This window comes from Ipomoea triloba, chromosome 13 (assembly GCF_003576645.1).
Source record: "Ipomoea triloba cultivar NCNSP0323 chromosome 13, ASM357664v1".
Lineage (NCBI taxonomy): Eukaryota > Viridiplantae > Streptophyta > Magnoliopsida > Solanales > Convolvulaceae > Ipomoea > Ipomoea triloba.
The window spans coordinates 26,372,962-26,390,452 of record NC_044928.1 but is presented as its reverse complement, the minus strand read 5'-3'; the positions used below and the strand labels follow the sequence as shown (position 1 = coordinate 26,390,452).

The window sequence follows — 17,491 nt, the reverse complement described above, 5'->3', positions numbered from 1 at the left end:
ATCTCATACAAGTTGGTCAATTCAAGCGTTTGATTTTGTAATCATGCATAAGGTTACAAGTTCGATTTCCTCTGAAAGCATTACTTCATTTTTTTTGGTTTGAGCTAGTTAGCGAACAATCTAGGCTGATTTGCTTCTTAATGATCCATTTCCGACTAGGGTTACTACTAGTGCACACCCTCGAATATTAGTTATGAATTTTCCTCATCATCCATAAAAAAGAACAGAGATGATTATGTGTCCCCAATTTTTTTGGGGTAACCCAGGGTACAGTGACTAAACGCCTAGCTTGTAGGCACCTCTTTTGGATGAGACAGCTGGCTTGGAGATTTAAGGTTGCTCCATACCCAAAGCCAAGGATCGAACCCTTGACCTTTGGTTAGTCCAGGGTTTCCACTGTCGGAAACAGTGACTAAACCCCTTGCTTGGTAGACACTTCTATTGGCTGGGACAGTTGACTTAGAGATTTATGATTGCTCCATACCCAAAGCCAAGGATCGAACTTTTTACCTTAGATAAATGAGTCACTTCCACTCAACCACACCCTCAGGTTATTCGCAAGATATTTTACACCTATGTGCAACAACCATTTTCCTAAACAAAATGCATGCATTCCACTTGCCCATTAAGTGAGAGGAAAAAGAAAATCTAGCATATATATATGATATGATGATCTACCACATACAGCATAAAGTTTGTTGTTATTCTATGGGGGTTTTTGGGTGGGTTTGAAAATGGTTGTAAATGGTAAGAAATGATGAAAGGGGTCGGAATTAGAAACCGGGTGCGGCTGATAGAAAACGAAGAGGGTTAAGTAAAATGGTAAGCCTTGGCCTTTGAAGATGCTTTGAGCCACCTTGAACTTTGTGAATATATATTAACCCTTCTATCTTCAATTCTAACGTAACCCCACTTCCAACAAGGACAATTTTTTGTCAAACTTCAATTTCATTTCATCCATACAATAATAAGGGAGCAAAGTAGTAGGAAACTTCACAACCTTTACTATCTTTTAATTAATTAATTATTGTGGCCTATGCTTTTTTATTTTATTGGTTCTTTTTTATTAGTTTTTGCTTCCTAATTAAAGTGACAATTATTTAATTTGGGAAGAATATTAAAGGGTGCCAAATTGTGAGGAAGATATTTCCACCTTTCCACCGGTCATTTTCTTGTCCTTTTTTGTTGTCCATGGAAATTGAGTTCCATTTCTGTGGCTGAATATTATGTTGTTGGCCTCCCTTACATTTCATTGGCTGATCTATGGGCATATTGGTTTGGCCTGTTTCCATTTTCTCTTGTAAATTACAATTCCGCGAATTAAGACTTAATGAATCATATCTGCTTTGATAAGTAATTCCTGAATGTGTCTTTACATGCCGTTTTAGGTTGTACGTGTTTCCTCATTTCTCCAATTTTTCATTCTTTATTATCTGTTTTCTTTTTTTTTAAAGATAATAGTCAAATGTACAAGTTACCATATTCTATATTTTCCTTTATTCTTTAGTTTTCCCATTTTATATAAAAATAAAAAATTTCTCTGATTAGTAAACTTATGTCTCATTCGCACCTTTCTTGATCAGAAAAATAGGAGAAACATTACTTTCACGATATTTCACCAAAATAAATAAACATGGGGCTAAACAAATATCAAACAAGTTGATATTAAATTTCTTTTTAAAGTTTGTCTTGATTGAAATGGTCTAATATTGAAGTTAAGATAAATAATCACAAGTTTATGGATTTTTCTTCATCAAATTAAAGAAAAATGAAATTGAGAGCCCTCCAAAAGTGCAAAAGGGGAGAGAAAATGAAGCCTCAAGCATAATAAAGTGATGCCTTTTTTATTGAGTCAAATATGAAAAGGAAAAAGGGGTAGATGAGATGTGTAAAAGTGGTGGGCAAAGTGATTCATGAATCTTAAGATTCCAATGGGAATACTATATAAAATATCCCAAAACGACATATATAGATTGAATCTCAAAGACCACCTTTAATCTACACATGAATGATTCCATGCACCAAGTAGGCCAATAAGCCAATTGAATTTTTGGGTGAAGGAATCTTTTCTATCACATGGATTCTTCATCAAACAAACAAACATCACAACATTATTATGGGACTCAGCAGTCATCTTTTTTGTGCTCTAATACTACTTCAATTCATTCCACCTCAAAAAGCTCAACTTGACACAAAAAAAGTCTTGATTGTGGAAATCTATATGATGAGTTATGTTGTTGAATTGGATCAAGGGTTTAATTTTTATTAAGATTAATTATTTGTAATGATTTGTAAACTATTACCTTCTTTTTTTCTTTTTTGGAATCAAAAGGACGGGAACACCTAATAATGTAAGGTAATATTTACTCTATACAAGAAACTCTTTTTTGGAATCAAAAGGACGAGAACACCTAATAATGTAAGGTAATATTTACTCTATACAAGAAACTCTGATCTTCTCAACCAAGGAATTGAATCGTCTTTAAATTATACTCTTAAAAAATTTGATGATTGAAATACCTATAATAGCCAATAAAACAAACAGAACTAACCCACAAGCTTAGCTTGCTGAATATATGGACACACTACTTGAGCAAGCAAATTAGGCTGCCCATGTTTTTGCTAGGAAGACAGCTTCTATGCCTGACTCTCTGGAGAGTGGCATATCACTCCTAATTTTGTTCATGACATTCTTGACTTTGATTTAATGAATTAAGTTTCCTTAAAGAAAAAAAATTAATCCTCTTTAATTAGGATTCGTAAGTTATTTTTGTCTCAATGAACAAGTAATGGGTGCAAACTGGATTAAATAATCAATCATACAACCCATTAGTGAATAATTTTTATACTACAAGTTAATTTTGAACAGACAAAAATGAACGAGTAAAAATAAATTAATGGCAACTTTGAACAGACAAAAATGAACGAGTAAAAATAAATTAATGGCAACAATTTTCGTGAAAGAGCTGCAAGTGGCAATGTGGATCATAAATAAATATTTATTTATTTTTTTCTAAAAGTTCATTTTTAATGTAATAAAAAAGTATTTTTAAATAATATATCAAATAATTAACACAAAATGAACCTTCAAATAGAAAATACTATGTAAGCTCATATTCCATTCTCAACTTTTACTCCCACTTTCAAATTCTTGATGTGAACATTTTCCTAGGAATCAAAATAGCCAATCTCCTTAATTATTTCCCACTATCATGGATTAAAAGTGAAGTAAAATTAAAAAGTATAATAATAGAACCCCTTTAAGATAATGAACATTCATTGTATTAAAAATGAATTTTATATCAGTGATTCACCTTACAAGTTACAAGGTGAATCATGATTCATGCTATAATGATTGAGCTGCGATACCAATACACGATAAGCATTTCTTAAAAATCATAAGCATGCCATCTTTTCTTTTGAAAATCTATGGTAATAAATCTAAAGCAGCTAGCACAACAGCAACCTACATCTTAGCCGTTCAAGAAGTTGAGACCACATCCCAGCGCCATATAGTTCCATCTTCACAGCAGCTAAGAATGGTGCTGCACCGCAAAAACAAAAGATACAAATAACAATTGTCTCCGGTTCGTCATATTTTAAACGCTAAAACAATCAAACTCGAACGAGACTTTTTACCTCCTGTCAAAGGACACAGCAGTCTGTCTAATCGCAGATTTTGATTGAAAATGAGATAGCCTGAAGTAAAGAAAATGGGACTAAGATGTAAAACGTGAAGCATATAGCACAGGTTTTAATTTGCGAGTAATAGAGAGTGGGGTAGAGCAGACAAACCTCGCAATTAGAACAGGTGGGCTGGTTTGCAGATCCCAAAGGTAAATCTTCCCTTCCCTATTCCCTAGTAGATTGAAAATCAAAGGAAAAGATTCGCACATGTATTTAAGGAGAAACTCGATAACAGAAAGTTTACTTGGCGAAATATATGATTCATTAACCAATTGCAGGCAGAGATAAATGGTAACGTCGACTCAAATTGAAAAAGAATGTATGTTTTCATTTTACCTATAGCTGCTGCTTTGAATTGGAAATCGCATGCAAACTTGATGAACCATATGTCGCACTCTGGGACAGGATACTTTTGAAGGATGTCAACCGTACCCTTAAACAAGATAATCAAAGCACAGGATTTTCGTTAATCAACCAGAAATGTTCAAAATAAAAGAAAACCCAAAAAGAAATCCTAACCTCGCCGGGAGACTGTTCTTTCATCTTCGGTTCCCATAATACAATCTCGTTGTCAACACTCTGAAAACATAATGCCAGAAAGTCGACAGACATATGCACTAACAACATGAGTTTGTGTCTCCATAACAGACGATGGGAGTAACAATATAATTAATGAATCCAAAACAACAACACCAAAGTGTTAATCAAACAGAAAGATTATGCGCCATGATGAAACCTGCAACAATAGCATTTTAACAATTCTATAAAATCGTTGAAGCTGTCCATTACACATAAATATACAGCTTCAACATGCAAACTCAAAAGCTCAAAAAGAACGGATTCAATTAAATTCAGTCTAAAACAGGGACCAGATGATGTTAAAGTTAATGGAAAAATGCCCTCAGAAATCAGATTCCAATCAATCATACTCTTAAAAAAAGTTCAATGTAGTGTTTCATTAAAAATTTCAGTTTTAAATTGATAATAGTGGATGCATTAAACAGGGGATGTCATTCACCTTTGACAGGATAAAATTTCCCAGCCACCTATTGCAGTCAACATAGTTCGTATGGATGGAAGCTATGAACATCTGATGCAATAAAAGGAGGAAAGTTCAGATGCAGCATGCTAAATAATCCTGTTTAACAGTAAATGTGATAAGAAAGAACATAAAATATCAGCAACTTACAGGAAACTGTACATATTTTGTGGGGAACTTGGAAGGAAGATCAGTCCAAGTAAATGATTGCTCCACATAAGGCCAGAATTCTGCAGGGGCATTCAATGTGTTCGTCACTTCATTTCAACGATTAAAATAAGTAAACTTTTTAAAGCTATCAAATATGTCACCTTTCATAGACCAGATCTTAACAGTATTATCCATCCCACAGCTAGCAATGCGATATATATCAGAAGGATGAAAGTCCTACATAAATCACAGAAATAAAGTTCTTGTGCCCATATATAATCTCTATCGGAAACATGAATTCCCCACCCAACCATGCCCTCACCAAGAGCTAGAAGAGTAATTTACCACACTGAGGACTTCATTGCGATGACCACCAGCACCAGCAAATATCAAAATGCATATTCCAGTTTGAACATTCCACAACCGAACTGATTCGTCCTGTGGCCAACTCTTGATCGTTAAACACAGAGCATAATGCCACACACACACACACACAAGAGGGGTAAACACAGAAAGATAATTGACTGCATACTTTGCTTGCAGACACAACAAGTGATGGTTTCAGAGCTTGAGTCCTAATTTCATTTATTGAGTCTCCATGTCCAACAAAGCTCTGCACAGTCAATCAAAATATCACCGAAATAAACAGAAAAGTTTAGTAGTGTGGTTTTGGAATGTCATTAAGTATTCACAATAACTAACATTTAGATCCTATTAGGCAGCGTTCACACTAATGGATGGCCCAACTCTATGTTTTGTACTTCTGGGAACAAGAACAGTATTAATTTTTCTAAACTCAGAATTCATGTAGAGCTCAGAATTCAGTAAAACACCTTGTGTATCTTCTCATTGCCAGAATCAATAACACGGATAATTCCATTGAGTCCTCCAGCAACCAAGAATGGGGTCCCATCAATACTGCATGCCCAGCTGACAGTATAAAAGGATTCATCTTTCTGATCCACCAAGAACAAGCAAAAGGCAAAAGTTCTTTACATATACAAGAAGATATATTTAATAACTGATTCAATATTCTCCGAACAAAGAAGGCAAAGAAGACTAAAGTTCCTTACATCTTCATCAATGTAAGACTGCAGCACAGCAATGACTCCACCTTCCAAGCATTGGTATACAGTCACCTGAAAAGCAGCCATGAGTTGGATATATAAAAGTCAGCTCCATCCATGACTGTTTTTAACATAAAACTTTATCCTGGAACAAAGTCTCTAGTTCTGGCATTATATTTTTTATTTAACTTTTTCATAAATTTTGAATAGAGTAATAGACTCAAACTCATTATGATAATTCCCAAAATTGTTTGCTCATGTGATTATCTGAGTGGTTTCATGCTAGGCAAACCTTTTCCCTATGATCCTGGCTACTGAAGAGAAGTGGATAAATATAATACAGAAGAAAACAGTACACAAATCCAACAGAACATTAGTGTTGCCACACATAACCCTGAATGAATCATGAATTTAAATGATTCAAGAATCCAAGGTCTAGACACAACAAAAAAGATTATCAAAACTATCAAAGTATTGTTCTACTAACATCATAAAGTGTTATGGAATAAAATAATCAATTTAGTGAGTTCATAAGTCTTCTTCCTTCTTTCTATTGAACTTCCAATGTTTATATCAATGCTATTAAATCTCCAGAAAAAGGTTTTAAAAAATGAAAGCAATTAGTAGTAAGTATTTATCAACATGTATGAGTATATTCAAAAGAAAATGAGCTACATCTGGAAGAACCTAGCCTGATAGAGAATAGGGACAACCTAAAAAAAGAGGATTTTTAACTGAATAATAACCAAAATACAGTTAATTATATACTCCATAGTAAATTACTAGGTTCTCACCACCTTACAGTGGCAAAGATGTTTAAGTAAAAAATCAATGAGGTTGAAACCATTGAATATGATTATAAGATTATGAAATCTATGAGTTTTACCTTTCATTTTCTATATGAGTAAAAAAAACACATTTGTTGAGCTGTGAAAAGAACAAGCGATGGTACAAAAAATTACTCGATTGCCACCGGCGGTAGCGAAGACGTTGAAGTAACGAGAATCGATGAAGTTGAAAACAACGGCATACAAGGGGCGTTTGCCTTCTTGGAGCCTGTTGGTAACCCTATACTCTTTCTTCTTCGAGGGGGTCAGCGATCCCACCACCGGCTCACAACCTATCGGTGTCTTAGCCATTCCGGCCGCAGACCCACCGCCTTAACCTGCTTAGCTCACTCCACCGGCCCACGTTAACAGTCTCACTCAGTCAGCGCAGAGTGCACAACAAATCTCCAATTTCTCTCCGAAAATGTTGTACAAGTGTTCTTTAACCTGTAAAATGACTACTTTGATTAATATCTAGGTTGTGTTTGATTGGAGACTTTTGTACCCTAACCCTACTATGGGATTTGATGCCCATTACCATGCTTGTTTGCTTACTTTTGCTAACCTTGGATTCAAATCCTTAAATAACTAAAAAAACTCATTACCCTTTTCTTCCCCTACTTTTGAACAATTGAATAAAAAATGAGGAAGAAAATAATAAAAAGTTCATTGTTCATGCGTTAAATATGGAACTTTAATATATATACACATATAGAGTAAATATCAATTTTGGTCCCATGACTATTAGCAAAATGACAATTTTGATCCACATGTTTAATTTTTACCAATTTTGGTCTCACCACTATTATTTTAGTACCAATTTTGGTCACGCGACTACTGTTTTAGTGCCAAAATTCATCGTGTCAGTCACCTATCCGTTTAAAACGTGCCAAAATCTAAAATTTTTAAAAATATTTTCGTCCTTTTGAACTCAATATATCAATTTGAGCATAAATAAAGAGATTTAAGCCCTAAGATCGATCACAATTCACAGTTCTTCTCCTCAAATTAAGGTAAAATGAGAAGGAAAACTGCAAATTTTGATTGATTTTAGGACTTAAATCCATTTATTCATGCTCAAATTGGGATATTAAATTGAAAATGACGACAATACCCTTAACAACCTTAGATTTTTGAACGTTTAAAACGGATGTGTGACCGGCACGATGAATTTTGGCACTAAAATAATAGTCGTGGATGAAAATTTGTATTAAAACAATAGTCATGGGGCTAAAATTGGTAGAAATTAAACATGTGGACCAAAATTGTCATTTTGCTAATAGTCGTGGGACCAAAATTGGTATTTGCTCTATGTATGTGTATATTATATGTAATATATAGTTTATATATTTATTTGTTTTAAGTACAATTTTGTATTCATTTATAGAAATAGCTTGTTTACAAAGTACATAGGAAGATACTGATAGCATATAATCTAAACTAGGAAAAAGATAAATTATATATATACTCTTTAACCCTATTTCAGAATTTCAAAATAATAATACCAATTTGAATGATTATGAGTGATGTATACAAATCCTAGCATTAATAAAGTTTAAAATGAAAATTATTAAATAAAGGGATTGAAGCATTTTGTTTACAGACATACTGCTAACAAATAAGCTGAAAAGCTGAATTTCGTAAAATAAAAAAGACATTCTATATAACAAACAGAATATACACCATGGAAACAACCCCGCGAGGTGGTGTAAGATACTCAATTTGAAGATTAAAATAACTCACCGGTTTATATGATATCCACAGGAAGAGCAGATTTGTATGGCATGAACAGTTGTTTTCTCCCTCCCCACGATCAGAAATCTAGTGGCATCCAAATCCAAAAGATATATGTTTGCCGTATTTAATTTCACTGCGGGTGCAACCCATCCCGAACACGAACTGATTTGGAATATTGAATTGGTTATTAGGTTTAGGGATGTGCGGTGCTTTTTCAGTTGTAAAGCAGGGATTAAAGATGGCGGACGAAAGGGTAAGCTGATCTCTTAGACTGGAGTAGCCGTAGGGTAATGGCAGGCAATGCCCTAACTGAGTAACTGTGAAGAATATAATGTCGAGGAATCACGGAGATTCAACAAGTGTCGTGTACCCTTTTTTTGCGATTGGGGAATTCTTTTGTAGGGGTGAAAGACTGAAATGTCATACTTTTTGCAACCATTTTGACAAAAATAAGAATGTTTTTAAAAGGTGACCAAAAAAAATAAAAAATAAAATTGAGTTTGAGACATGCGTATGGTGTCAAAAACGCATGTCTCAAAGTTCAAATTTATATGATTTTTTTTCAAAATAGAGAGGTCAAATTCAAGTCCAACTTGCGTATACACAAATCAGAGTTGCGTCTGAACTAAAATAATGATAATAATAATAATAGGTCATGTTTTGGTCGCCTTCTCCGACGATCAAAATGATTGTCTTCTCCTTTGCAAGTAGTCACCTTCTCCGACGATGAAGAAGACAATCAAAACACGACCAATTAATTTTTTTAGATTAAACGCTAGTCTGATATACATCATACACAAGTCGAACTTGCGTTTGACCTTTGTATTTCGAAAATAAAAAATAAAAAATAAAGTCATACAAGTTTGAGACATGCGTTTCTGACATCATGGATCAAAATAAAAATAATCAAGAGCCCAAAGCTGCATGGTACGAATATATATGATAATCGTGTCAATACAATGTTAACAAGCTACTGTGAATTAAACATCCTAATCGTACAAGAAAATCTACATTTCTCACCCAGAGACACCCTACATATATACAATTCACACTTTGACATTTGATCTCTACGACCCATGAAAAACCAGGGACAAAAAACAAATAATAGGCCACACTAACTAAAACGTAAAAAGAATTTTAAATAATAATAAAAATAAAAATATAATCTCACAACTGCCAACAACCTAGCCTCAACTGTGGTAACATTTATTCACAGCCGAAATCAAATAGCGCCAGCCAGCAGCTCAGCTCAAGCACGGTGAGGAAATATAAAATCTGGGCGGGGGCGATGTATCCAGCCTCTGGGGAAGGAAGCAGCAAAGCCATCTGAGGAATCAAGAAAAGTGAACTTGATCGATTTAGGTAAAATGATAAAATTATAACAATCACACCGATGACAAATTAAAAGCAAGTGGCACAAGTCAAGTGATGCATAATCATGAATCCATTCCAACTCTATATATGACATGCATTCCAATTACACCATCCCATCAATAGATCAATCATGAGCCCGCATCAAAATGTGCACAAAACCATTCAATAACAATCAGCTTTCAGCAATTGGTGAACCATGTTCTTGTATACAGTATATATTATATTGTATGATAAAACACTTTCAATCAAACAAAAGGGTTAGTAAGGATTAGGAGTTCATTTTAATCAAAATTCTGTGGTCAGCAAAGGGTAAATAAGTTACAAGTACAATAAGGAGAAACCATAAAATGATGAAGGCATGTTCGAATGCAGCATGGGTGTATAGAAGTTAGTAGAAAAGGTCAATAGGAACAAAGGATGTCTGTATGTGTACACACACACACACACACATATAGCCTAGGGGGTGTAAATCAGGATCTCTGCCAGTTTCAACATGCAGGTAACTCAACATAGAGTGAAAAGACAAATGTAGAAAGAGAACCATGAGAAATTTTGACCTAAAAATGGGATTCACTTACCATTTGTACTTGCAGCAACACTTCTCAAAGCCGCCTGCCTATATAGCGAGGAGAAGCTGAACCTGAGGATGAGGTAAGTGGTCGTTTCACGAATGGATGCTCCAGTAACCGAGAAGCATTTGGGCGACAATTTGGGTCTACTTGAAGACAACTATGTATAAAGTCTCGTGCATCATTTGAGAGCGTATTAGGCACATGAGGTGGCTCACCCTGTCCAATCTTATACAGTGCCTGCATGGGCTGTTGCATAAAGAATCTACTGTCATTCTCCAAACTATAATGTAGTTATGTTCAGACAGAAGTCAATCGTCTAATTCTATTGTAAAAGTTGTCATCATTGGGCTGACCAGGGGGAAGTATCATCTCATGTATTTTTTAAGAAACATTAAATTGTGTATCCACCATGTTCAAAATAATATGCTTTATTATATCTATATCCATGGAATATAGTAAAACTCCATTAATATTCAATAGTCATATCCATTCTAGGTAGTCAAGAAAGCATTAATATATTGAGCATATAAATTCTGCATCTTGTGTTTCGTAGCCTTTACAGACAATGAATGATCAATTTATCCAAATTAGCTACAAATCAAAGTTGAGTATATAGCAATAAGCTACTGCTTCTAGCTCCTTTCAGTAAAGGAATCCCATTAAACAAATGTCCCAGTTATTATAAATAATTTGTGTGAATAAACCTGTCGAGGATAGTACTATAGTAGAAAAGAAAACTAAAATATTGGAGGCAACAGATTAAACAGTTCTGCAGTTTTCTACACATAGAATGATTCTGTAAAATTATAGGAGTATATATTGTTCAGGCAGGACAATAAAAAAAAAGATAATTCCCAACTACAATTTATATTGTTATATTAGCTAGCATATTATGAAAATAATCATAATCACATACATTTTCTAGAGTGGAGTAAGGGAACTGGCTTGTAAGCATCTCCAAGACAGTGCAGCCAAGGCTCCATATGTCTGCAGAAAGACCATAGCCACCACTCTTCGGATTAACAACCTGTAGCCATAAATTGATATTATCAACTCAAAACTCAATTCCATAACTTATCCAAGGAAATAAAGGAAAGGATTCCCAATTTAAGAAACTACTAAATCTTGAATTGCAAGGCAAGTAAGAACTCTTAAGCTAACTAGAAAATTGTTAAATAACTTATTTCAGACCTATGACTAAGGTTTCTGGAATGTTATTTTTGAAATAGCATGTTGCCAAAATGTCCTTTACTCAATTATTTTTCCTTTACAAAATAAATAAAATTCAACCAGCTGCTTATGAACCAAAAAATAATATGATATCTGCTCCTGAATATAATAAAATAAGCTGTAAATCCTGATCAACAAAAACCAAAGACTTCTCTTTTTATATAGTACACGGATTCTGCATCAATACCTCAAAAGTAGAGTACTCCTCAATTTTGAAGTTATTGTTATATCTAAATTTATTAAGGGGATGCAATCAAGTAAAAAAAAAATGTACTTACAAAGCAGCCTTTTATAAAATACCCCCAGCTAAACAAGGAAACAATATACTCCTAATAGTTTTAACTATTACATGTGTATATTCTCGTACCAAGAAAAAAAAAATAGAATAGCTAAATCTGATCAGAACCATCATGTGCCTATGTAAAATGCTTAAAGCTAGAAGTCAACTCAGTAATTCAAGATCTATGAAAGGGAAATATCTCCACTTAATTATAGGTATGGCATGATTGTAGTTAATACTTGATACAATACAAAGGAACAATTTTTCAAAAACCTAACTCTGCCAGCTTATCAATTTATTCAGTCAGATCCACTTAATCTATCCAAATAAATGCCTGTCCATTTAATAATTTATGTAATATAAAATTTCTACACTATGTAAATGTGATGAAAGAATCAGGACCAACCTCAGGAGCCATCCAGAAAGGAGTGCCCTTGCAAGACTTCACATTATTCAGTTTAGTGGCCTGCATGATGTATTAACTGCAACATCAGACTTATAGCATCCAAAGAAGCTTTCAAAAATTAAATAAATATAAAAAATATTTAAAATTATGCTATAGAAGACCAGAATGACACCATAGTAGCGCATAAAGGAGGTTAGAAAATACTCATACCTTTGCAAGGCCAAAATCTGCAAGTTTTACTGACCCATTAGTATCCACCAATATGTTTGCGCATTTAATATCCCTAGAAGACAAATTAAGGAAGACTTCAGAAACCTACTTAAACTGGATTCATTTACACTGAGAATTGTGACTACCATTTTGTAATTTAAAAAATGAATTAATAAAAATCAAAGGAAGATTTTTTATTTTGATTATTTTTTTTAAAAACAAAAAAAAAATATTTTTACATCACAGGGGGGTTAGGGGTTGAACTCTTAATCTTGGATCTAGGATGCTGGATGCCCTGTCTTGAACCACTTTAGACAAGGGTAATAGGGCAAATACTTGTTTGAGCAGTCACACACAGAGCTGGTTCAAGTTGATCAATGATGGTGCATCATAATACAATGCCCTATCAATGATGTTCTGCCAGTAATACAATAATGTTCGGTAACAGTTCCACTGAACATAATTAATTGGGGCAGACAAGTACTGTTGGGGTAATAGGGCTTCATAAAATTTAATCTTAAAGGCTGAAAAACACACTTCGGTTCCACTATTACTACAACATCATTGCATTTTAGGACAAAACTAATCAGTAGTAGAGATTATTCTCTAAACCAGGATTTGAAATCCAGATCAACAATCCTAATTAAGAATAACATTTGTGGGTGTTCAGATAGTTTAAATATCTAGTTTGCCTCTGAATCTTACTGATTCTCTTTTCCTTTTCATCCTCTATATCACATACATTATACACTGATGTTTTCAATATGCTACACCATTGTGTATTTACTGTTAAATTAAATTAGGAACACTAATGAAATATGTAAACTGTTCATCAGCAATTTAGTTTTGGTTCATAGGCATATATTAAAACCTGTTAAACATGGGAGGAGAAGAAGTATATGGCATGAGCAAGAGAAATTGTGAACATTTTATTAGTTTCATCACCTGTGGATAACATTTTGATTGTGTAAATACTTCAGCCCATGCAAAATCTGCCTTGTGTAAGCAGATACCTGGGAATCTTGAAGCTTATACTTTTGATACAGCTTCATAAGTGATCCCTGAGATACCAGCTCAAGAAAAATATATAGTTTTGAACCATCCTGCAAAAAGGGTGACGAATAAAACAAAATAAGATTTGGAACCAGAGACTTGCAAATACAACCTAATAATCTAAAAGACTATTCAGAAACTTAAACTGTAAATAATGCTGCAACAGAAGTCATAACACACACAGGACATGTGATAGAATTTTAGTGAGGTAGAACAAACTCCTATATAAGAGGCAGGATATCCATACAAGAATTGCCAAGATTGAAGTCAAGGATCCACACAAAATTCATATTTCTTTGAGAGAAAAACACCAATTCGAAATAAAATGGCAGCTCTTTTATCCCAATACTACAAATGCATGAGGTATATTTATCACAAAGTTGCTTTACTTTCAAGAAATATGCCATGTATTAGAGTGCAAGACCTTTAGCACAAATGGTTTGCATGTAAAAGATGAGGAATCAGTGATCACAAGAAAGAATAATTCTATGCTTCGGTAGAGAGTGCCAACATAGATTACACTACGAGAGAGAGAGAATGAGAATTAGCATGAAAGCAAAAGAGTCATTACCTTCTCTGTACCATAATATTGTACAATGTTTTCATGTTCAAACTGCCTTAAGAGATCAATCTCCTGATTAAGTAACAGAAAAAGAACAGATATAAGTAAAAGCAAACAAAAATTAGAATTTAAAACTGTACACTATTTGAGAGAGAGAGAGAGAGGAGGGGGGGATGGGGTCTACTCTTGTTTGGATGAGAAAGAAAAATGGAGAGATTATGAGGAGAAAATAATATTGTATCTTATCAAATATTTTTCCTTCTCAATACAGGAAGATAATTAGTCTCCCTCCCTCCCTCAACAGACTATACATTTGATTTAGATCCTATCTCCCTCTGAATGCATGAACCATGATGCCTCCACCACCTCCATTTCTCGCCCCTACCTCTCCCATTTCCTCTCATTTTCTTTTCCCCCTAATTTCTCTCCACTTTCTGTCTAACGTTTGAACACAGAATAAGAATAAATGAATACAGAACAGGAGGAACCACAGGATTTTTATTTTTATTTTTGGTTAGACCACGAGCAGGCCCTAAATGTATGAGGCACCTTCAAGCGTGTACCATAACTAATCGCAGTTCTCACCGGGCCGGCCCAATTAAGGGGTAAAGTGCTAGCCAAATTGGCCAAGATGAACCACAGGATTATTGGTATTAAATAATTATTACATGTAATTGCTGTGATTGAATGTATACTAACCTGTTCAAGTTGGTAAATGCGTTGCCTTCCCTCCTCACCTTGCTCAAGCAAAGATACTTCCTTCACCGCGAAAAAGAAGCCACCACTACACAAAGTAAATCAAAAGAAAGGACTTGAGATCAATAAATTGCACCACCTACAGCTAACATCATAGAAATAATGACCTATATGATAATGATTCTATTTTTTTAATTTTACCAACAATGTTTAGTAGTTAGTACAATTGATCTGGTTTTGAAACCCAAACACAAGCGGTGTTGTTTGCTTACTCCAAGAACATATATAAGGAGGACAAGTAATACTCTTTGATGAGATAAACCCTATTAGAAACATACTGAAGAAAAATTCACTACTTTCCTCATCTTCTTCCCATTCTATTGGCTTTAGAGACGAAGAAACAGAAAATACCCCCTCCATGACCATGGAAGTCACAAGAATGGCTATCTTGCCTCTTCCTCTCAAGCCTTGTTTGTATTCATCCCTCCAAAACCCTCATTTTTTTAATGCAAAATAATACTTGAAAAGAGAGTGAAGGATATAGAGATATTACAATCAAGAGCATAAGAAGTCTATAGTAAAAATGATAAAGTGGAAGAAAATAAAAATAACATTATAAAGTTTCAAAGGTCCTAAAGGTCCTGGTCTCAACTAAGTGACTAACATTCCCAAGATCAATAAAGATCCAAGTGCTGTACTTTAAGATTTTATATATATATATAACATTCTTTTCTCTTGTTCTAGCTAGTGAGCTGGCCTATAGATTACCTCTGTGTCTAACCTCTTATATTAGTTGCATACTCTTCCATATATTTAGTTTAGTCACTCTCACAACTTGCTTTGCTTCCTTAGCAAATATGACATCACCTACTTTCAATCTCTGTTATGTGATCTGTATAAAATCTTAATCCTAAGGTAAGAAACATCTTCCCTAATCAATTTATGCCATCAGACATTTGCAACAATTATTTGCCCCATAAAAATAGCTAAGGTGTTGTAAATTATTCATACTTATAGTATCAAGAAAACAGAGATAAGTAACATAGTGACACTTACTCTGCAATGCCTTCATAAACTGTTCCGAATGATCCACTTCCCAAGGGTTGACCCTTCTGCCAACCCGTAATAATGCGCATGTATTTTCCATTCGGGGAGACAACAGACATAGGCTCAGTGGTGGTGCTAGAACAATCATCATCGTTAGAATTTGAGGTAAATGAACATGATGCTGAGAGCACACCGTTCATTATTCTTGTCGCTATATCATTTTCCACCACCTCATCTTCCTGGGCATCATTCTGAACACCCGGAAGGGTTCGAAGCGTAATACCCAATTCCCCGTCATCCTTGGGCCCAAACGATTTCACAATATCCCACGTTGAACATGCATAATCATGGACTGGTAATGACCTAAACGGCGGAGGAGCCAGAATAGGAGGCCTGGCACCTTTAATGCCTCCACCACCATCATTACAAGGAATTAATACGGCAGCCGCGGTTTCATTGGAAATGACATTATTACTCCTAACACTATCACCTAATCTACTTACTATTCCACAAACCGCAGCCTTCGACACGATGTCGCCAATACCACAATCAATATGCCTTTGACTTTCAATAAGAATCTTAGAATTCTCAGAATCATCAGCCTCAATTTTCAGACTAACTGTAACAGGGGGAGGGGTATCCGAAGACGAGCGCGAATTCGAGGCCTCCAATTTGTCGACGGGAATCTCGAAGTCCTCCATAGAAACCCCCAAACATCTGAAAAGATCTTCAATTTCGCCACCGGTGCCGTCGATTCGGATACTCTTACTGCTGTCCAGTTCCTGAGATCGGCTCCACTTACTTTCCAGCTCCAGCGACCGGCGAGAACGGGAAGTCGAGCCATCCGCGGAAGAAGATGAGGTAGACGGCTCGTAGTCGATATTCCTCAGAGCGATGCTGCGCTCGAGCTTCGGCGAAGGCTTGGCGGCAGCTGATTTAGATCCGCGTCTTGACTTGGAGTCCATGCGCTTCTTAGGAACCAAAATCGAAGGTATCCGATGCATCTCGATTCCAAGGTCGAGCTCGATCCATGTAGCGGCACGCCAATTGCTCAGAGGCAGGAGTAGTAGCAACAGTAATCCGTTGTAATTTCCTAATCTTTCGGAATTCGCCGGCGCAATTTGGTGGAGTTCAGGAAATGAAATCGCCGGCGGCGGTGATGAGAGAGAGAAAGAGAGAGAGAGAGCAGAGTAGCAGACAAGAAGACTGACTGGTAAACGCCGTGGAAGATAGAAAGATGAGAGAGAAAACGCGGGGTTTCAACTTTTCCGTGTGATTTTTTGTTGTGTTGTTTTGTGTTGGTGATAAGACTTCAGAGAGAGAGGGGTTGACCAGCTGCCCCCGTTGCCGTTTCCTATGATTGGTCAATTATGGCCCTTTCCTCGTCCTTTTTCTTTCTTTTCCTGGTATCTAATCATCATTTTGTTTTTTTTTTTTTTTTTTATAACACATTCAATTTCACCAATTTATATCCTAGAGCCAATCTATCTCAGGATCTATGCAGTCATGCCTACTAAAACAATAATGTTTGTGCTAGGTATCTTGAACCGTTTT

At 35.2% G+C, this 17,491-nt stretch overlaps 2 protein-coding genes across 2 annotated transcripts; both read right to left on the bottom strand.

The window, feature by feature from the left end:
- Positions 1-3,259: 3,259 nt before the first annotated feature.
- LOC116000964 (polycomb group protein FIE1-like) lies at positions 3,260-8,920 on the bottom strand. Its single transcript, XM_031240845.1, has 14 exons — positions 8,514-8,920; positions 6,906-7,217; positions 5,950-6,015; positions 5,710-5,832; positions 5,409-5,489; positions 5,222-5,314; positions 5,038-5,113; positions 4,877-4,956; positions 4,706-4,777; positions 4,207-4,266; positions 4,024-4,120; positions 3,796-3,859; positions 3,640-3,699; positions 3,260-3,545 (listed from the first exon to the last, which is right to left on the bottom strand). Exons 2-14 carry the CDS (start codon positions 7,080-7,082, stop codon positions 3,482-3,484), a joined length of 1,113 nt encoding a protein of 370 aa, XP_031096705.1. The 5' UTR covers positions 7,083-7,217; positions 8,514-8,920; the 3' UTR covers positions 3,260-3,481.
- Positions 8,921-9,402: 482 nt separating this feature from the next.
- LOC116002175 (mitogen-activated protein kinase kinase kinase 1-like) lies at positions 9,403-17,229 on the bottom strand. Its single transcript, XM_031242240.1, has 9 exons — positions 15,947-17,229; positions 14,894-14,978; positions 14,204-14,266; positions 13,525-13,682; positions 12,580-12,652; positions 12,370-12,429; positions 11,370-11,480; positions 10,460-10,699; positions 9,403-9,833 (listed from the first exon to the last, which is right to left on the bottom strand). The coding sequence occupies exons 1-8, from the start codon at positions 16,939-16,941 to the stop codon at positions 10,484-10,486; spliced, it is 1,761 nt and encodes a 586-aa protein (XP_031098100.1). The 5' UTR covers positions 16,942-17,229; the 3' UTR covers positions 9,403-9,833; positions 10,460-10,483.
- Positions 17,230-17,491: the final 262 nt, after the last annotated feature.

What these genes read in the sequence shown, in the direction of transcription:
- LOC116002175 (XM_031242240.1), bottom strand. Translation starts at nt 16,941, where the DNA reads ATGCATCGGATACCTTCGATTTTGGTTCCTAAGAAGCGCATGGACTCC. An exon ending in GCATTTACCAACTTGAACAG is followed by an intron (nt 14,267 to 14,893) that starts GTTAGTATACAT and finishes TTACTTAATCAG; the next exon opens with GAGATTGATCTCTTAAGGCA. An exon ending in CTTTCTGGATGGCTCCTGAG is followed by an intron (nt 11,481 to 12,369) that starts GTTGGTCCTGAT and finishes TTATGGCTACAG; the next exon opens with GTTGTTAATCCGAAGAGTGG.
- LOC116000964 (XM_031240845.1), bottom strand. Translation starts at nt 7,082, where the DNA reads ATGGCTAAGACACCGATAGGTTGTGAGCCGGTGGTGGGATCGCTGACC. An exon ending in CTACCGCCGGTGGCAATCGA is followed by an intron (nt 6,016 to 6,905) that starts GTAATTTTTTGT and finishes GCTGCTTTTCAG; the next exon opens with GTGACTGTATACCAATGCTT. An exon ending in AGTCTTACATTGATGAAGAT is followed by an intron (nt 5,833 to 5,949) that starts GTAAGGAACTTT and finishes TTGGTGGATCAG; the next exon opens with AAAGATGAATCCTTTTATAC.